This window comes from Protopterus annectens, chromosome 3.part0, assembly GCF_019279795.1.
Source record: "Protopterus annectens isolate FY-2018-M chromosome 3.part0, PAN1.0, whole genome shotgun sequence".
NCBI lineage: Eukaryota > Metazoa > Chordata > Ceratodontiformes > Protopteridae > Protopterus > Protopterus annectens.
In genome coordinates this window covers 1274276858-1274299645 of record NC_056731.1, presented here as the reverse complement: position 1 = coordinate 1274299645, position 22788 = coordinate 1274276858, and the positions used below count along the sequence as shown (strand labels likewise).

At 37.7% G+C, this 22788-nt stretch overlaps 1 protein-coding gene across 4 annotated transcripts in view; it reads left to right on the top strand.

Moving 5' to 3' along the window:
- Nucleotides 1-22788, top strand: part of LOC122796727 (exocyst complex component 3-like protein 4) — a 2022901-nt gene that overhangs the window by 1576824 nt on the left and 423289 nt on the right. For all 4 annotated transcript variants that reach the window (XM_044065430.1, XM_044065431.1, XM_044065429.1 and 1 more), the window contains one exon: nucleotides 10631-10731. In XM_044065430.1, the coding sequence (XP_043921365.1) occupies nucleotides 10631-10731 (101 nt within the window). The remainder of the gene's footprint in view (nucleotides 1-10630; nucleotides 10732-22788) is intronic.

The window sequence follows — 22788 nt, the reverse complement described above, 5'->3', positions numbered from 1 at the left end:
ATTCCTTGAAACCAAACAAGAGGGGGTTTTCTTCCTAAAAATGATCAACCTGTGCAAAAGAATGACTATGCTGAGTTGTGCAGCACCTCCCCTCCCAGCCCCTTCCCTCTTTTCTTCTTTTCCCTAAGCTGTCTCTCTCTCTCTCTCAACCTTGCAGCCAGGCTACAAACAGCATCAGATTAATGGATTCCGAGAATAATTTGGAGAGGAAACACTTGGCAGTGAATAAAAAATCCTCTCCCTCTCAGGGGAATTCCTCCACACCTACCAGAGCAGACAGAGCTGTTTATTCCAGTGCTCCATCACATGGTAGAAGCAGGGTTCATACAACCATTGCCTGCAGTATACAAAGGAGAAGAATTTTACTCAATCTTTTTTGGTACCAAAAAGTAGCACTCCTAGTGACCCATCTTTGATTTGTCATTTTTAAACACATTTGTGTAAGTTCCAAAATTCAAAATTCTCACCTTACGGTCAGTCCTAGCATTCTTCTACACAACTGTCTTATGGTAAATCTAGATCTCAAGGGTGCCTATCATCAAATTCCTGTTGCTCCCAATTTCAGGGAATTTTTGAAATTTACTGTGTCTGGTTTACAATATCAGTTTTCTGCATTACCCTTCAGACTATCTACTGCACCATGAGTCTTTACAAAGTGTCTAGCTCCACTGGTTGCCTATTGCAGAACCCTAGGTATCCACATGTTTCCTTGTTTAGACGACCTGCTGATTTTTGCAGATTTTGTATGCAGGTGCTTGGAGTTCTGAGACAAAGTTTCTTCCATCTTTTTCTCACGCTGTCTCATTGAATAGCTTTCCTGAGGAATTGAGTAGACACAGTAAAAAGGATGGCCTTCCTACCAGAAGAAAAAGTTAGGACATATCAGTGCAGCTTCTCGGATTTATGTCGCTTGTAGACATGGTCTCAGCAAGACAGTCTGTCAAAAGTCTGGATGTCATCACCTCAATGTTCGTCAACATATCACTAGCCAGACCATACATGAGAAAAATTCAGTTGTACTTGAAGAATTGTTGAAGCCAGCACCTTCATCCCATGAATTTCTAGGTAGCGGTCCTGGGATTTGTGAAACAGGTAGTGCATTGGTGGAGGGATCAACTGTTTCTGAATCCAGGACTCCCTTTCTGTCATCAGAACCCAGTCCAATATGTCCAGATGTACTCTTCAGATTTTTTTTTTTTGTGGGAAGCTGTGTCAGTGGCAATTAATGTACAAGGTATGTGAGGTCTTCAGGACATGCCATTGCACACATAAACATAAAAAAGATTTTGGCAGTGATACATGCCTTAAAAGTTCTTCACCTCTTATGGACTCCAGGTCTTCTTTTAGTGGTCACAGACAACTTTAATGTGATGTGGTACCTGAACAAGCAAGGATGTGCAAGGTCATAACTTATTTGATGGGTGAAACGACTGCCTGGGTGCTAGCTGTGCAACATTCTCTGACTCTTCAGGCATAATTCATTCTATCACAGCAAAACATAGTGAGAAAACTACAAATATCCGGAACAGTCAACCAAGTAAAAAATATCACGAACTCTGCTCATAGACTTGTACAATACCAGCACCGTACACAAATTGAAGTTCCAAAATCTCCTTTTAATAATAAAATATTTTAAAATATATCTAAAAGTAAAATACTTTCTACTGTGTTAAGCTCTTTCATCTACTTTATGTAGACTTCATCAGAACAAAACATTATAACCCCCACAGGTTTAAATATAAGCATCTACCAATCACCCACTAGCAATTTAAAATGGCACTGTTAGGAAATTATGCATAAAATGTATTTTTATACAGTATTATATGGTTTTAATCTCACAAATTTTAATACAATTACATTTAGAAAGTAAGATGTTATGAGTGGAATATATGTGGCTATGTTTTATTCTAATTGACTGTCAAGTCTTATTAAAAGGCGATCGACAAGAAAATTAAGCACTGTGCACTTTAAACCACTAATCACTTAAATTGCTAGTGGGTGATTGGTAGATGCTTATATTTAAACCTGTGGGGGTTATAATGCTTTGTTCTGATGAAGTCTACATAAAGTAGATGAAAGCGCTTAACATAGTAGAAAGTAAATTGATAACCAGCTTAATTTCAACTCCCATCTACAACTAAATATAAAAAAAACCCACCAAAAACTTGGCATGCTATATCGTCAAAATCAATACCTCACAAAGACCACCAAAATTTCCCTCTCTTCTTCCTTCCTTATCCCCTCCCTTCTCTATGGATCACCTCTCCTAACTAATCTCCAGTCCTCTCTAAAGAAACAACTTTCTTCTTGCTATAACAAAATCGCCAAGTTTGCTAACGGTCACAGGTCCTCCACCCACCACTGTTCCTCTCTCCAAAAACTTAATTGGCTTGAACTTCCACATCAGCTCAACTTCACTCAGCTAACCCTAGCCCATAAGCTCATCAATAACCCATCTCTTTGTCCCTCCCTGTCTTCTGCTTTTACACTGCACCTACCGACAGAGTCCTAAGGTCAAACAATCAAAACTTATTAGAAGTTCATAAACCAACTTCCCCAGGTAAAACCTTCTATCCTTTAACCTAGCACGACTTTGGAACTCACTCCCACCATCTATTCACCAGTGGTAATCATTATATGTTCAAAAATCCTTCACACACATCTTAAATCCCTATGGGAATGCTCTTGTTCCCACCCATCTTAAAAACAAGGTACTCTTCATCTCCCAATCATTCCTATATTACTCAACTATGCCTACATAAACAATTACTTTCTACAAATTACTACCTCTTTAGCCCTAACACTCCCCACATTTATTCTACTTACTTCTATAAGATTGCTTAGTGGAAAGTACCTCAATTCAATGACTGTATTCTTTTTTAAAATTGTATAAGTATCTTTAGTAATCTATTGTATGTACCTAGTAAGTTTGTTTGCTTATAGAGCTTTTCTCTATTGTATGTACCTAGTCTGTATGTCTATTTTTTGGAGCTTTTCTCCCCAGGACTCCATTGAAAACGGGTTATTTTGGCCCAATGGACTATCCTGGTAAACCAACTGCAAATAAATAAATAAATAAATAAATTTTACTTTTAGATATATTTTAAAATATTTTATTATTAAAAGGAGATTTTGGAACTTCAGTTTGTGTACGGTGCTGGTATTGTACAAGTCTGCGAGCAGAGTTTGTGATATTTTTTACACAGCAAAACATAGTGGCAGACAGACTAAGCAGATCCTGGACAGAACCTCATGAGTGGATGCTCCTTGTAGAGGTCCAGATGTGAGGAACACCTCAAGCAGATGTTCTTCATGTTTCACTGTTGCAGTCATCACATTTGGGTTATCCCTGCCAGGGTAGCCCTCGGCCGACCCAAATTCCAGAGGCTTAGTATTTCTGCATCAGTTGCTGTCGCTTCAGGACTGACATCAGGTCATCAATAGTATAAAGTAAGGCAGCTGACACCATTACATCAGTGTTTCTTGCCACAGAGCCCAAAGCAGAAGCAGTTCGCACGAGTGTTGATAGGCCGCTACATGCATTTCATCTTCCGAATTGATGCTGAAGTCTTCTAAAGCTAAGTACCCCATCAGGGATCTTTTTTTCTTGCACTAACCGATGTCAGAAAAAGTTAACAATTGTCTCGCCTATGGAAACAAATACCATACCAAGACTTTCATTCTTACTGTGTCACTTGCTTAGGCCCAGATGATGACATCCTCCACTGTCACTTTTGTGTTTTGCGCCAGAACCATATGTCGTCGGGCCCTTATTGTAGCTAGATATTTTCGCTTACAGTCCTCGAATTCCGATATGGCTTTCGTAAGCCATCCGACAGCAGATCTTCCGAAAAAATGTAAGGATAAAGACAGAGACACAGGTCCAAGCCTACCGACTATGTTTCCATTAAGCTAGTTGTCAGTTCTCCGGTCCTCAGTGAGGTGTTTTCGCAGCCCCTGATGGCCGCTTCTGTGGATTCACAGGCCGCTATCGAGACCCTTTCAGAGTCCAGTGTGCCACAAAACTCTTCGACTAAGTATCCTGCAGTTGTCTCTCCCTTGGATGGGTCTGGAGCCGCTAAGCAGGCACCGGCTTCTGAGGCAATACTTTGCACTACTGATTCTTGACACAAACCAACGACTTCTTTTGCATCTACTGTTCTTTCGAAAACGACTGAGTTTCTATGGCCCAGGGTACCACATCCAAGAAACCGATGACCCACTCTCAGGCACCTGCTTCCTTGCCTCAATATCAAATGCTTAAAATGGCAGAAAACCTTATCATGCTTATCAGGGGAAGCCAAGCTACCCCTTCCAAAAGAAAAAGAGATCTGTTTCCAGTAGTTTTGTCTGAACAGGAGTCTGATGACTCTGATGCATCTGAATATGAAGACATGCAACCCCCTTCTGCTTATGAGGATTCTGATGCAGAGAATTCCATTCCCTGAGCTTCTCCACCTGAGGACTTTTCCTTTTGGGAAACCCTTCATACCTTAAAGGAGCATTTCCAATGGGAATGTCAGGACTACCCTCAGTCTAAAAAGAGACTCAGGGAATTCTTCGATCTTCCACAGCACAGACCCCTGGCCATTGCCCCAGTCCTGGATGTTGTGGATGATGTTTTCCTGGAATCAAGTTTGACTCCTGACACCCTTCCACCTGCACCCAGAAAACCTGACAGGTATTACACAGTCCCTCACTCACACAAATTTATTTTCAAAAATCCTACTGCTGACCCTGAGGTAATTTCTCAAGGGCCTAAAGGTATTAAAGCAATCTCTGCAAAGAATCCCACCCCCTCAGATAGGGATTCCCAGGCACTAGACAGATGGGGTAAAAAAGTATACACCTCTGCTACTCTTGCTATCAGAGCACTAAATTGCCAGTTCCATATTCTAAAATTTCAGCAACATACCATGGAACTCCTCAAACAAAAAGTGTCTTCTTTCCTGCTTGTACAGAATCTAAAGAGTTACAGAAGTTAATGCATTCTGCATGTCAAGTAACTAAGCATACCTTACACTGTGGTTTTGACACCCTAGAAGCGTCTTGCAGGGCAGCAGTTACCAGTACTGTACTTAGAAGGCATGCATGGCTTAAGGAACAGACCTTGCCAGACCATGTTAAATCTAAATTGTTGGTTGCACCCTTGCACAAAGACAACTTATTTGGCACTAAGGCAGAGCAGGTCTTAAAAAAGATGGAAGAAAAAGCTAAATCTATGCAGACAGTTAAGGATTTCTTACAGGTCCAGCCACCCAGGTTCAGTAGGCATTGCCCCTCCAAGCACTGGTCCTTTCCTGCTCCCACCAGGTCAGTTTAGCCCAGACCCCATGTAAGCAGACCCCCCCCCCCAGACAGCAGCCACAGGGAATGCAGAGTTCAAAACAGTGGAATTCCTCCACTTCAAAACTAGGGACTTCTAAGCCACCGTCTCATGGTAAGAACTCACAATGACTCCTCCACCACCCCGTCCCTCTGCCCATCTTCACTTACCCCTAGGAGGAAAACTCTCCTTTCACACAAGCACCTGGGCCACCATTACCAGTGACTGCTGGGTCCTCAACATAGTGTCCCAGGGATACAAATTTTCTTTCCACACTCTTCCAACTCCAAAAGGGTTCCCAGCTCTACCTCCAAACCAGTGGGCAGAGCCACAAAAGCAAGTCCTTTCCCTGCTCTCTATGAGGGCAGTAGAGCACGTTCCTGCAGAACAGAAAGGCCAAGGTTTCTACTCCAGACTTTTTCTGGTACCCAGAAAAGAGGGCACCTGGCACCCCATCCTTGATCTATCCATTCTAAACACCTTCTGGTGATACCAAAATTCAAAATGCTCACCATCCAGCAACTGCTACCTATGCTCTCCAGGGATGCTTGGCTAGCCACCCTAGACCTAAAAGAGGCCTACCTCCACATTCCTGTCAGGGAATCATGCAGGAAATACGTACATTTCAGGGCAGGATCTCTGTACTTTCAGTTCTCTGCACTTCCCTTTGGCTTATCTTCTTCTCCCAGAGTTTTCACAAAATGTCTGGCTCCAGTCATTGCTTTTTGCAGACAAAGGAATATCCAAATTTACCCATATTTAGACGACTGCCTAATTCAGGCAGACAGTCAGGAAAAGCTGCTCAAGCACCTGGCCTTTGTAAAGTCCGTACTAACCTCCCTAGGGTACACTATCAATGAAAAGAAATCCAAACTAGTACCCACCCAAAGGATTATTTCCTTGGGATCAAGCCTGGACACAGCATCCCAGATGGCATTCCCTACACCAGAAAAGCAAACTTACCTGACAGCCTACTTCTCTCCGCTAGCCACCAGACCCCAGTTATCTGCAAGAAAAATTCTCCAGGCTCTGGGGTTCATGGCATCTTGCATTCTACTCATTCCATATGCCAGGCATATTTAAACCTGTGGGGGTTATAATGCTTTGTTCTGATGAAGTCTACATAAAGTAGATGAAAGCGCTTAACACAGTAGAAAGTATTTTACTTTTAGATATATTTTAAAATATTTTATCACTAAAAGGAGATTTTGGAACTTCAGTGTTACCTAAAAAGCCTTTTGTGTCACCACTTTCAAGACCTGGAAACTCTTATACCCATGATACCTTGCCTCAGGAAAGATTTTCTTTGGTTGGCAGCAGCATGCTCCCACAACAAGGGACTACCTTTCTCACCACCCCCTGCCACCCAAACCATCACCACAGATGCATCAGACTATGCCTGGGGTGCACACCTGGACAGCAAGTGCATACAGGGCCAATGGAGCCCACAGCATATCCATCTGCACATCAGCCAAAAAGAGATGTTAGCTGTCCAGCATGCATTGACAGCTTTCAGGCCTCTTCTCTCCCCAGGGGCTCTCCTGATCAAAAACAGACAACACCACTGTGATGTGGTATATCAACAAGCAGGGAGGGATGCACTCCTACCCTCTATGCAGGCTAGCCATGACCTTTTGGCACACAGCCTCTGCCATCTAACTACACCTGTTATCACAATTCCTGCCAGGTTCTCTAAACTCTGTGGTGGATCAATTAAGCAGAAATCATTTGGACCCACATGAGTGACAGCTAGACAAAAGAACCTTTACCATAATAAATCAGAAATGGGGCACCCCAAAGGTCGACCTCTTTGCCTCCTACACCAACCATCAGCTCAGCAAGTTCTGCACCAGGGAGAATCATGGCATGACTTGGAAAGTGGAAGCCCGGTCCTTCCCCTGGGTCAATCTTTCAGTCTATGCCTTTCCTCCACTACCTCTCATTCCCAGGGTACTGCTCAAAATAAGGGAGGAAAAACCAAGGTTAATTCTTATTGCTCCAGACTGGCCTCACCAGCACTGGTACCCACTGCTGTGCAGCCTGTCCCCACTGCCACCATGGCATCTCACTCAGACCCCAACCCTCCTGACCCAGAGGAAAGGAGAATTCATGTATCCCCAATTGCAGACCCTCAGTTTGGCAGCTTGGGTTATTCCCTAACCACTGATCAATCTGCCAACCTCAGTAAACCGGTACTAGATGTTATGCATGAGGCCAGATGCCCTAGTGCTAGAAAGTCTTATGCTGACAAATGGAAAAGGTTCTGCACCTGTATTCAGCCTAAGGGAGCCGATACAGCATAGCCCTCCCTCCCTCTCATCCTGGATTACCTAGGTGGCCTGCTGCACAGTGGTCTCACTTTTTCCTCTATTAAAATTCATGCCTCTGCTATTTCTGCTCATTTCCCCACTGAGCAGCCCCTTTTCTCACAACCTCTGATCAAACAATTCCTAAGAGGGGCTAGCAACTTGAGGCCACCCAGAAGAGCACCTATCCCAGCTTTGGACCTTAACTTTGTGTTGGAAAAGCTCACCCTGCCCCCCTTCAAACCAGCATCTTCAGCAGAGTTAAACTTTCTCTCCTGGAAGACAGCTTTACTTCTGGCTATCACTTCAGCCAGAAGGGTCTCTGAGCTATAAGCACTCATGGCAGTGGAGCCATTCATCATCTTCCATGACAGGGTTTCCCTCAGGACTAACCCATCCTTCATGCCTAAAGTGGTGTCCAGTGTGGCTGTCAACCAATCCATTTGCCCACCTTTTTCCAGCAATTTTGCTTCATGCATGCAAGCACACACAGACGCACACACAAACACACACACACACACACACACACACACACACACACACACACACACACACACACACCTGCATGCATATACACATTTGTGAATTTTAATAGAAAAGAATTTGTGCAGTTTCATCCTCTCTAGAATGTCGACACAATTAAGTAGCTTAGTGTCAGTGTGGGGAAAGCTATGGGAGTATATTCCCGTGTGTGTGTGTGCACAGCCACTGGTGAAAGGATTAGGGCCAGAAAATGGAAAATCCCTCATGGATGCCTGGATAATGTTCATATTATGGCTATCTCACACTCTGGTACTGGTAACAAATATTCAGGGCTGTTGTAATGGCTAGATGGTGGTTATATGGTTGACAGACATAAGGACAGAAGATGGATCATTAAAAAGCTGCACTAGAAAATATGCTTCCTTCTTCTTTCTTACCTTGTCCTTCTCTATTATTCCTTACTGATATGACAGTTGCATTTACATTGCAATATGTGTTTATCTTATCTCTAATGTGAATTAATGTGCAGTTTTTGCTTAGTATGTGTGGAAGGGTTGTGTTTTATATGGCTTGGTGGTTCTTTATTAGATTTGTCAGTAGGCATTTGTTATATGACTTAGTTTTCAATGGGATCTACTTCACTATTTCTGAAAAATGAAATGCAGATGTCTGTGTGGCTGCTTTGATGCCTGCTAAAACAAAGTCTGATTATTGCACCAAACTTTGCAGACTATTAACCTTTTCAGCATTATATTATGCGCAGTAGTACTAAAATAGTGGGACATTTTTGGCACAAACATCAGATTTTGCAGGCCAAAACATACCCACGGCCAGTACAAAGGACAGAACTTAACATTTTTGCCTAAATAAAAGGTTATTCTTGTAGCATTTTAGTTGCTTATTCTGTTTCTTATAACATTTAGGTATTTCAGATACAGAATAACTGTTTTATGCAACTATTATATAAAATATAGGAAATAATTTTGTCCTAAAATCTCAGGACATTTCCCAGTTTTACACTTTTTTAGCAGGACACAACTGCCCAAAGAGGGACTGTCCCTCGCAAAGTGGGACAGGTGGTAACCCTACTACTAAAATAACTTGTCTATGCAACAGACGATACATACAATACTGTACAGTTTACAGTTTTTAATGTCTCAGATTATGCTTTTCAAGCAGCATGGATGATGTTCTTCAGTATACAGATCTAACAAGAAATCAGATCTAACACCATTCAGTTTTACTGTCCTTATATACTTTTTCTTGTGCAATTCGAATCCTGTCCATGAGAACAGTCTGTTGTTAATACCTTTGGAATTCCTCTGAAGTCATTAAGTCTGTTGTTAAAATATTTTGTGCTCTGTTTCAAGGTAAATTATGTGACAATCTAGGGAGTTGTTCCTCTTCCTGTTTTCAACCCGGGAGGAAGTTGTTCATTTTTTACACCTGGGTCTCAGGAATTAAGGAGTTATCCTTATCAGCATTTCCTTGAAGTTGTACCAAATGCCAAAATGTTTTTTATTACATGCAGCTGGATGCCTTTCTGCTTCTCAGCTAAGAGCAGTTTCACTGATTATTTTTTCTTACATATATTCTAGCAAACAGAAGTGTACATGCGTTTAACTAGCTATATATTTCTACATGTATTTTAGCAAACAGAAGTGTGCATGCATTTAACTAGCTATATATTAACAACTTTGCCATTCAAAATGTTTTGTAAATTTTATAGTTTCTTTATTCTGTATCTAGCTTGTTTTTTTATATGGCCAAACTTGTTTGCACAGTTTATGGGTATTGCTAGTATATAAGCAAAAGTATGTTTTGTTAAAAATGTCAGTGTGTTATTGTGGAACATTGCTTTCCACTTATCTGCCACCCCTACCCCCCCAAAAAAAGAACTGTTATTATTTAAGTGAGTAGTTATTTTTTACTGGCATATTCTACAGTTATACTCTCTTCTTACAGGAAAACATGGTTGACTATGCATTTTGTCTTAATGTGCTGTAATTTTGTTTCTGTCTCAGACTTGTAAGATCATATTATCCAGGAAGGGCACACTTAAATGATTTAATCAGTTGCAAGATACTCTGGTATTTTTGTGAAATCCATTAAAATATAAATTGGAATTAAACTGAACCACATAAATTCTATTGCATAATTTTGGTAAATGTTATAATATGGCTGTTGTGAAAAGTATGTCAGAATAAAAAATCAAAATGTTATATAGCCATACAGTAGTGTTGGTTATTTATTTATCAAGTTGTGTACTACTATGCCAACAATTGTAAAGAAACAGATATGTTTGTTTTTAATTAATAAGCATCACATTTCCAAAATTATTAGAGAGATACCACATACATTTAATTATATTTATCAGAGTTCCGAGTAAACATCTGCTTGTGGGATATATTTGAGAGAATAGTATGATTTGTTCTCTAAGCAGAGACATTCTTTGTGCTTCTTCGATAAGTAAGATTATTCTTGTGTTCTAATGGTGTACCTTTTAATGTTTTAGATGATAGGACAGCACATGAAAAACGCTGAAAAAATTGATAACCATTTGAGAAATAAGCTTTGCATCATTTGCATGGAGGAAGCCAAACACTTTGTGTCAAGGTAATGTAGAATATTTTGTTGGAATCTGAGGTTGGGATGTGACAGATATGATGGAAGAAGCATTGTGGCAGATATTCTAATTTTAGGTTGAGTTACGACAATTTGTTTTCTAGTTGCATTTAATCTGTGATTACTGAAGCCAGGAATTCTACTATTATATCGCAAATTCATATATTATAGATTAGAGAGCAAAGTTCCAAACAAGCTCAAGTCACCAGAAGATCTATATGCTGATTCTTGGGAAGAAAGTCAGATGATGAAGACTAAAAAAATATTAGCTTTTAAGTTAAAAGAGAAGTATTCACTTCAATGAAAATGAGACATAAAGTCTTAAGTGGAAGTGTTCTTTACTTAGAGGAGACATTTGAAACAAAAACTAATTATTGTCATATAGAATACAATATATTATTAGACAGACTGCAGAAAAGCTTAGCTTTTTCCTTTCATTGAAAAAATAGGAAGCTTCACTGTTTGGAAGAACAGAACAGTACACCTTTTCCTCATATGAAAAGCTGTGAAAGTTGTGATGCAGCAGAATTTAAAATGGCATGCATATGAAAGTCCACCATCTTTAAAGACTTAAACTTGTGTGAAGTAGAAAAAAGTTTAAATCGGCTAGCAGCATTTGTGAATGCCAGAAGGATATGAATTTTAGGTGCAGAATGGGGTGGTATTCATAGTTAAAAGCATAGCAGTGCAATTTGTACTGCACAAGTGAGCCACGTTGCACTGCTCCACTATTAATGGATTCACTGTCATGCGGATTTTATGTTGTGGTCCAGCTACTTTAAAGACAATTTGAATCCCTCAGCTAGGCATCTTTACCAGCCTGTGTAAATAGGTAGCACAGGCACTTACCAGAATACACACAGGTTCACACACACACACACACACACACACACACACACACACACACACACACACACACACACACACACACACACACACACACACACACACACACACACACAGTGGAGCAGAAGGCACTTAACATGCACACATCCATACATACATCCAGTACCATGCATGCCAACCACAGGTCATGCTGGTCAGAAGTCTTCCACCTCATTCAGACACAAACGCAACCCTACACTAGCAATAGATATTGGTATACATACATCCACAGAACCTAGTCACACAGTGCCTAACATGCACACACACACACACATACACACACACACGGGAATATACTCCCATAGCTTCCCACACACTGACACTAAGCTACTTAATTGTGTCGACATTCTAGAGAGGATGAAACTGCACAAATTCTTTCCTATTAAAATTCACAAATGTGTATATGCATGCAGGTGTGTGTGTGTTTGTGTGTGTGTGTGTGTGTGTGTGTGTGTGTGTGTGTGTGTGTGTGTGTGTGTGTGTGTGTGTGTGTGTCTGTGTGTGCTTGCATGCATGAAGCAAAATTGCTGGAAAACACTTAATGCTCACTGTGCAATACTCTTCATGGCAGTTGTCAAGCTCAGACATCTAGGAATTGCTATACTAGGCAATGTACCCTCCAATGCAGTACACCAGACTACTAATTGGCCTTATTAGCATAGGCCCGATCCCTGATTACCTTATAGGAATTTCTTGCCAGTATACTAATCTACCTGTGTGGCTTTGTTTATAGGATTACCATCTGTCCCTCTTTTAATGGGACAATTTCTATTTGGACCTGTAAAAAAAAAAAAAATGAGAAATGGCAAATATTGTGAGATTTTTCAGACAAAAATTGTTTTTTACATTTCCTCTAACCGTTAAATAAAAAGGTTATTTTGTACCTGAGATGCCCTAATATTATGTGAAGTAGCAAAAGCAGGAATTCTACAAGAGTGAGTTTTTATTCTGACAAAATGTCAATTCAAATCCTCCACGCATGATTGTGGATATGTTTTTTCCTGTAAAATATCATTTTACTATAAAAACATTGCCCCACTTTTGGCACTGGAAAACATGGCAGCCCTATTTGTATATTATGTAGGTTGGCTGTATATACCACCCTCAATGAAACACAGTTGTTTGACTGCAGTCATTTAGACTGTATATTTCCTATACTGAGGCATACAGAATGCTGCAAATTATAGAAGAGATCTTATAATAAGGTGTTGATCTCATCAAGTATACCTTTCGTTCTACCAACAATTTACTGTGAAAGTGAGACTAGACAAATGTTAGTTCAATGCTTAAAGAGAGACATACCTCAGATAATATAAATAAATTAGAATTGAGTAGCTCTCAAAATGTAGCAATAGGTCTTATTTTCCATGAAAATGCTAAACAATTTCCTGAAAATTTATAAAAAGAACCCTGTTGTCCAAATGACAAGCTTCTATTTGAGTGGAAAATGGAAACTGGAGAGTTTGCTACACTCCTATGTGACTGTGGCTGAATTTAATATATCTGTCTGTGCATGCCTGCATTAAAGCCTGCACCAAAATGAAAAATAACACTGGAGAGTCAAGGAATGGATGTTTACTCAGGACTCAGCATGCAACCATGCTACATATCCACTTTAAATTTAACTGTTAGAAAAGATCACCTACTAAAAATATACTTTACCTTTGTTATAGAAAAGGCTAAGAAATGTCCCAGTCTGAATCTTGTTTATCTTGCAAATACTTTTAAAATGTATCCCTTACAAGACATGATAGCTTTACTCTGATTTACATATTGAGTAAAAAGCTTCTAAGATTAGTGAACTGCAAGAGCAAGTCTGACATCAATTTACTAAAGAAAATCATAGAGTATTAGAATTTATGTCAGTTTTCCTTAAAAATTAAACTTGTTTCCACCTGTTAACATTGTCTGTATTTTTAATTGCATAACCCAGTGGTTCCCAAACTTTTTTGATTATCGGCTCCCTTGCTGAATCCAGGTTTTCCCAAGGCCCCCCCCCCCCGTGACACGCATAAAGTGCATACTTCAGGGGTTTCCAAAGTGTGCCCTGTGGCACCCTGGAGAGCCATGCCTTCCTCAAAGGGGGTGCCATGAACTAATAAGCTTAGCTGCACAATAAACTGTGAACAGTTTTGCGGTTTATTTTGCAGTTAAGCTTAGTTTGCAGTGAGTGTGAGTGAATGCAGGAATGAATGAAGAAGTGGCATATGTGAGATTGGGAGAGTGAGAGCGATGTGTGAGTGAATGCAGGAATGAATGAAGAAGTGGCTGTGTGTGTGTGTGTGTGTGTGTGTGTGTGTGTGTGTGTGTGTGTGTGTGTGTGTGTGTGTGTGTGCGCGTGTGTGTGTGTGTGTGTGTGTGTGTGTGTGTGTGTGCGTGTGTGTGTGTGTGTGTGTGTGTGTGTGTGTGTGTGTGTGTGTGTGTGTGTGTGTGTGTGTGAAATCGGGAGAGTGAGAGCAGGAATGAATGAAGAATTGTGTGTGTGTGTGTGTGTGTGTGTGTGTGTGTGTGTGTGTGTGTGTGTATGTGTGAGACCAGGACACTGAGACCAATGTCAGGCCTAAAATGATGGGTGGGCAAATAGTGACAGATTTCAAATATTGCTCTTATAAACTTTGAAAATTGATAGAATAATAGGTTTGCATTAGCATGAATTCTCTGAAGGATGTGGAGTCTTAAACTCAAATGTTTGTCATTATTTAATTACTTCAATCCTCAACTATTTGCCAGAAAAGTACAGATTTTAGGAGGAACACACCAAAAATATGAAGCAAAAATCTGGACATTCAATCACACACACACACACACACACACACACACACACACACACACACACACACACACACACACACACACACACACACACACACACACACACACACACACACACACAGTCACTTCCTCATTCATACCTGCATTCACTCATACATCGCTTTCTCTCTATCCCGATCAAGCACACACACAGTCACTTCCTGATTCATACCTGCATTCACTCACACATCACTCTTTTTTTTTTCCAAAATCTCTTTATTTCAATTTTCTTTTTTCAAATAACAACAACACTACGGTAACTCAAAAACACAAATAAACAATACAAATACCTTTCTAAAGAAAACAGACAACAATCTCATTCCGAGAAAATTATACACACACACATATATATGTAATATATATGTATATAGATATATATATATATATATATATATATATATATATATATATATATATATATATATATATATATATATATATACAATATATACACAAGAAGTCACTACATCGTCAGGTAAAGTATGAGAATTCTTATGTTCATTTGGTCTCATAAGGGATAGTTAGAACGGGGATAGTCTATATATATAAAGTAAAAATAGAAATTTGACCATTTATTTGTATGTTTAAGGAAAATATCTAGTTACACATATACTAAGAAAAGGGAGAAGATGCAAGAAAGACTGGTTATACTACATTCATTTCTTATTTAAAGGTTAGCTTTTCATTACAATTTGTAGGCAAATTTTATTTGTCAAGAATTATATCTAGCAAGTAACCCCAATATTTTTGGTAATAGCGTTTGTTTTTTGTTTTTGAATAAATTAATTTGTGAGATGAGATATATTTCATAGCAAGATTGCTAAAATTTTCCCATATAATTGGTGACATGACATTCCAATTCTTTGTAATAAAGAATTTAATAAGGGCACACATAGTAATAAAGACATGTTTTAATATTTTGGGGAGTTGATTGATATTAATGTACAATATAGCTGTCTCCCAAGTAAGAGTTGAGTTTTCATATCCCATCTTCTCTAATCTTACTCTCAAGGAACACCATAAGTTGTGTATCTTAGTACAGTTCCACATGACATGTAAAATATCAGCTGCTTGATCCGGACAATGGGGACATATAGGCGAAAAGTTAGGGTTGAATTTATTTAATTTAGATAAGGTATAATATAGATTGTTATTTACCATAATTTGTGTATATAACAGCTTCTTGAAAGGAATGAATTTGACTGTATTTTCAATGGCTAGTTTCTTATTTTCTTCAGTCAGTGATTGATTTTTCATTTGCCAATAGTTTGAAAATAATAAAGAATTCTGATGTTTTGCACTCATTACAATTTTATAAGTCCTAGAAATTGTTTTCCCTTTAATCACAAGATTTTCAAGTATTAATTTAACTAAATCTATGTTCTGTAAGTCAGTGTGTATTTGTGAGAATTTAGCATTTATAAGATGATGAAGTTGGTTAAGGATAATACTATATTTCATAGGAAGTTTGAGTTCAAGTCTCATTTGCCCCGTGTTAGAGTCTTTCCATTGGTATATATCCCGTATTGTGTAATCTTTTATCAGGGGGTAGTTTGTTAGATTTACTGGTTTATTATTTATTAGTAAATTAGGATTTAGGTGTAACTGTTGTATAAGGGCAAAAGCGTCAGCTAATTGCAATGATTTAAATAGTTTCTGTGTTGTAAGAATCATGTTTTTAATTAGTGGGTGTAAATTCTTTGTGTATATGCTAGCCAGGTTTAAATTCAAGAATGATAAGGATTTGATATTATAGCCAAAGGGTTTCAACTGTTCATACCAGATTTTGGTCCACTGGGGTGTCCAAGTATTTATATATGAGTTATAGTTTATTATTTGTATTAGTCTGTATACAGTAATTATACTATAGTAAAGCTTAAAATCAGGTAACCCCAACCCCCTTATCTTTGCTGAGTACAAGTTTTGCATATTTAATTCTGGTAGATTTGGGATACCATAATAATCTTGATATAGCTTTTTCCATGGCAAGGAAGAAGTTTTGGGGAATATTTGAAAAGGTAGCATTTAATTGAAAGAGAATTCTTGGTAGAAAATTCATATTGACAACACTAACTTTTGACAGTAGAGACATATTAATGTTCTTCCATCTATTCATATCGTTTTGAATACTAGTCCATGTAGTTAGTAGGTTAATGTTTATAATATCTTTGAAGTCTGAAGTAAATATTATTCCTAGATATTTTATCTCGTAATTTATTTTGATCTCACTCATAGGAAAGTATAATTCTCTATGCCCTATAGGATTGAGGGGAAATATGTATGACTTGTTTAAATTTAAATTATAATTTGAAACTACCGAGAACTCATCAATAACTTTAAGTATTTTTGGGAGGTCAGTAGTGGGGAGTTGGAAGTATATATTTAAGTCATCAGCAAAGGCCAAGTACATAAGATTTGTATTGAGGATTCAGGGAATATGATGAAAGTTTTTTGTGAAATAAACAGAAGGAGGGGTTCTAGATAAAGATTAAATAAGTATGGCGAAAGAGGACATCCTTGTCTTGTACCATTGGATAAGAGTATAGGGTTAGTTATAAGTTTATTTACCTGTATAGTGGTAGAAGCTTTCTGATAGAGAACCTGGATCATTTTAATGAATTCTTGAGCAAAACCATATAAAGGCATTATATTAAAGAGAAAGTGTAAGTTTACTCTATCAAAAGCTTTAGTTGCATCTACTGTAAGGGCATATCTGGGGCATTTATCCCTATTAAGTAGTCTTACAATGGTATATGAAAGGAGGGTGTTGTCACTTGTTTGCCTGTTTGTCATAAAGCCCATTTGTTGTTGGGAAGTAATAGAGGGGAGTATATTCTTAAGTCTATTTGCTATAACATGGGCTAATATCTTAAGATCAGTGTTTATGAGGGCTATTGGTCTATAATTTGCTGGATCTGTTGGGTTAGAATGCGGTTTAGGAATCAACGCTGTCTTGGAGTTATTTAAGTATTTGTCTGTTATACCATATTGTATTATATAGTTGAAAACTTTTAATAACACTTTGGAGATAGGTTCCATGAATAGCTTATAAAAATCCAATGTGTATCCATCAGGTCCAGGGGATTTACCTAATTTTAGTTTGTTTATTGCAGTTTTTATCTCTTTAAAATGTAACAGTGATTTTAAGAGTTTCCTTTGATCTTCTGTAATTTGTGGAAAGTTTATATTATGTATAAAATCCTCAAATCTGTCTGTAGATGATGATAAGGGTATATTGTATAATTTCTTATAAATATCTTCAAAAGCGTCCACTATATCTTGATCTTTATATTTCACCTGTCCTTCATATTTTATTTCTTTGATCCTAGGAGGTCCACTTTTTATATTAATTAGTCTTGCTAGGAATTTTGATGGTGTTTGAGCCCATTCTGAATATTGATATATTCACCTTAATTCTAAGAAGGAGATATTTTCTAAATAGTGTTTGTGTAATTGTTTTTGCCAATCAATTATTTTTTCCTCAAGGTCTTTAGAATATTTTTCCTGAAGTTCTAGTTCAGCAATGTTTATTTGACACTCTAGTTCATGCTTAAGATTGTTATACTTTTTTTTGAGCCATGCAGATTTTTGAATAATAATACCCCTGATGACCGCCTTGGTAGCTGCCCATTGTATGTCATATGGAATTTGATTGGATATAAAATCATTTTGAAGTTGGGCTAGGACATTCTGAATTTCTTGTGTAGTTTCTTGATTTTGTATAATTTTAGGATTTAACGTCCAGGTATTGAAATAGGAAATATTTTGTTTATGAGCTTGAAAGTTTATTAAAAGTCTAACTTTGGAATGATCTGAAAGAGTTCTAGGTGATACAGTATAATTTAATTTGTTAGAAAGGAAAGAAAGGGAAATTAGAAAAGCATCTATCCTGGACCAAGTTTTATGAGTGGCTGAAAAGAAAGTGAATCTTGATATTGTTTTATCATATTGAAATTTAACATAAGGGTCAACTAGTTCAAATGTATTTTGTAATTCTTCAAGTGCTGTAGTGGTAGATTGTGACTGTCTGTTTTTTATTATGCGATCTATCCTTATCTAGATTGAGTAAAGCATTCCAGTCCCCACCTACAATAAACCGATGATTTGGGTATTTGGCTAATATATTAAAGATTTCATAAATGAAGAGCTGTTGATTTGAGCAGGGGCTATATATATTAAGAAAGAGTAATGGTTTGTTTAAAGTATGATATTCAGTAGTAAATAATACCCATCTTCACTTTGAGTCAGCTTCATAGGAAGTAATCTCTCCTTGGAAGGATTTATTTACTATAATGGCCACTCCCCTGGACAAAGAACTATAATTTGCAGCAACTATTGTTTTAACCCATTTTCTATCCCTTTCCCTAACCCAAAGTTGGTCATCTAAGTGAGTTTCTTGCAAGAAAGTTATATCAGCCTTAGTTTGGTATGTGAGGTGCATGATTAAATTTCTTTTCTTTTTATCTACCATCTCTTTAACATTCCAAGAGTCTGTGGTTATCATTTTTTATTAATATTGTTGAAGTTTCTCATTAGTTGATACACAAAAATACAGTTATAAACTTTTTCTGTTAGTGTATTTATCTTAAGAATAAATGTTGTGACTTCTATACTCCTAAACTCTAAATAGGTGCCTAACCACCCATCCCTCTGTATTTGTAAATGTGCATTTGTTAAGAAACTAAAAGAAACTATTATTTTTAACAAGGAGTAGATATATATCAGAGGGATTTCAATAATACCCATACTGTTCCAAATGCGAACAGTCATCAGCTAACAGACTATGTCCATCCTGCTCCTTTTATTATTTATATACTGCACATTCATTTTCAGACTTCTTAAAATATTATATTAATTGTACCCTTAGATATTATATAGAGAGAAAAGGAAAAGTACCTTTTATAAAAAGTTTTGTAGTAACAGCAACATATTATAATTCTTAACATTTCAAGAGTTATTAAAGAGGTAACAAAACAATATTTTCAAAAACCAAGTACAATATATGTATATTTAAAGAAGACATCATTTTAAAAATTTAACAACATTTGCATTATTCTTGCTAACACAACTAACTGTGGTTCTTTAAAATGTATTGGAAACCATACAAGCAATCATTGTGAACTCATATTATTAATTAACCAATGCCATCTACTGGACAAACAGGGGGAAAAAATGTTTTTGTACCTTGCTCATAGACACCTTTAAAGGTAACTCAATGGTTATGCTAGAAGAATAATGATTATACATTTTAAACATTTAAAGAAGGCAGCACTTTAAAATTCAACAACATTTGCCTTATTCTTACTAACAGCAACTAACGGTGGTTCTTTAAAATGTATTGGAACTTCATTTAATATTGCACTGGCAAAAGCCATATAGATCCATCATTGTGTACTCATATATTAGTAATTAACCAGTGCCATCTACTTGAACAAACAGAGAGAAAAGAAAAAAATGTTTTTATACCTTGCTAATAGACACATTTAAAAGTAACTCAATGGTTATGTCAGCAGAATAATGATTATGCATTTTAAACATTTAAAGAAGGCAACACTTTAAAATTCAACATTTGCCTTATTCTTGCTAACAGCAACTAACTGTGGTTCTTATTGGAATTTTCATTTAACACTGCACTGTCAAAAGCCATATAAACACATAATTGTGAACTCATATGTTAATAATTAACCAGTGCCATCAACTGAACAAACAGAGAGGAAGAAAAAAAAGAGAGAGAGAGAGAAATATTTTTGTACCTTGCTCATAGACATACTTAAAAGCAACTCAATGATTATGCCAGTAGAATAATGAGTATACATTTTAACTGAAACTACTTATGTCTAATATTTACACTACTTAAACTATTATATCAAAGGTTATATCCCATTTTTTAAATGTAATTCAACACTTCTTTTTTGTAAGCTGCAAATGCACTTTAAAGTCATTTCTCTATGCAGACAGTGTTAGGTAGCTTTGTAACTTTTAAATGTAAAGGCAGTTAGTAAAAGACAGTACCTTAAGTATTACAGTGTAGCAAAGAAGTTTTCTTTACAGACAAGTAAGCAGAGTTATTTTGAACACATTTCACATCCATTTGTTTAAAATTTCCCATAAGAGTGATATATTCTTCTGTTCTGTCCTGTAGTTCTTTGGAGCTGTAGCACTTGTTTAGCCTTCCAAATGTTGTTTTTGGATCAAAAGATATGAAAAGAGTTATCTCAGGCAGGATTTACTTTGAAGAGACGCAGAAAGGTGGATTTTGCCTGGTCAGGTGTTTCCAAGGATATTTTTTTCTTCTTTGTAATAAAATGTTAAAGTTGCAGGATATCTCATTTGGAAACAAATCTTATTTTCAATGAGGTAATTGCAGTATTTGCTGAGTTTCTGTCAATTTTGTTTAATTTGTAAAGGAAGATCTTGAGTAATCATAATTTTATGTGCTTTCCATATAACATTCTTTTTAATCTTATAAGCTGACAGTATATACCTGTTGAACATGTGCTGAATTAAGCAGTCTGATATAGTTTTGTCTAGGAAAATCACTTGTTTGTGTATGCTTTATAGCTCTGTGAGCTCTTTCGATCACTATCTCATCCAGGAGATTTTTATTAGCCAGAAGAGAGCTTAGTATTTCTTTTATTATTGGAATAAGTTGTGAATTATCAAAGCTCTCTGGAATACCTCTTATGATAAAATTATTTCTCCGGCGTCTAGCTTCCAATTCTGACATTTCTTGCTCTAATTCTTTAATTATGGTGTCATTGGTCTGTGCTTTTTGTTGCAGTTCATTTATTTTTAGCTCATTGTCCATAATTTTAGCTTCATTTTGTTCAAGCCTAAGCACAATTTGGTCCAGAGTAGAGCCAAATGTAGTTAGCTTATGAGAGAAACCCTGCACTTCTGTTTGTAAAGGTTGTAAAGCAGTTTTCAGATTCTCCAGTGTTAAAGGTTGTTCCTGTTTTAATCTTTGAAACATTTTATCAGCTTCTTGTTGTTGCTTGTTAATTTTTTGCCTTTTAGAAGTGGTTTCTTTCTCAGGAGTAGTAATTGCAGACAGTTTGGTTTTTGTGATTACAGTTTCCATCCGATCTGGCTGATTCTCCATTAATCTTGTATAGTTAGATTCCTAGTAGTTGTGCAGAATTTTAAATGAGTCTTGTTATGAAAGTTGTTTTTCTTGTTACTTTCCTCTTATTATGCCTGTTAGTCTTGAAGAATCCACACCATGCGGTTTAGGGCTCTGTTTCCAACAAGTAATTATTTTTCCTTCAGAATGAGAGAATCTTTGAAAAATAAAGATGAAACAAGTAAGTACTCGTATTTCTGCTTTAATCCATTGATGTTTGGTATACTTTTCCTAAGCAATGCGCTGGTTTGAAGTCAGATTATAGTACAGGAATGCAGGAGCTGCACTGTCATTGTGCTTACAGGCTGTCCACCATTTTGGAATGACGACTCACACATCACTCTAACTCTCTCCCGATCAAACACACACACAGTCACTTCCTCATTCATAGCTGCATTCATTCACACATCGGTCTTGCTGTCTGTCACAGCCACATGCCACACACCCACTTACACATTCATTCATACATCCCTCTCAATCTTCCGATCTCACACATACACACACACAGTCACTTCCTCATTCATACTTGCATTCATTCACACTTTGCTCTCACTCTCCCGATCTCACACATACACACACACAGTCACTTCCTCATTCATACATGCATTCATTCACACATTGCTCTCACTCTCCCGATCTCACAGACACACAGACAGCCACTTCCTCATTCATACCTGCACTCACTCTCCCATTCTCACACCCACACACACCCTCTTCTTCATTCATTCCTGCATTCACTCACACATCACTCTCACTCTCCCGATCTCACACACACACACACACACACACACACACACACACACACACACACACACACAGCCACTTCTTTATTCATTCCTGCATTCACTCACACATCGCTCTCACTCTTCTGATCTCATACACACAGCCACTTTTTCATTCATTCCTGCATTCACTCACACATCGCTCTCACTCTCCCAATGTCTCTCACACACACAGACTCATTTGCTTTCATGCATGCATTCACTCACACATGCAGACAGACACGCACACACTCATACAGGCATTCACTTACCTGCAATCAGCTGCTAAGCTTCGCGTCTCCCCTGTAAGGAAGCCGCGGCTCCCCAGGGCACCGTGGCACTCAGTTTGGGAACCAACTCTGAGACATGCAGTACATGCCACAGGTGGACCTGGACCTCACAAAAGCCTTCGATACAATACCCCACTCGTGCATTATAGATAAGCTCACCAGCTTAAATATAAACCCC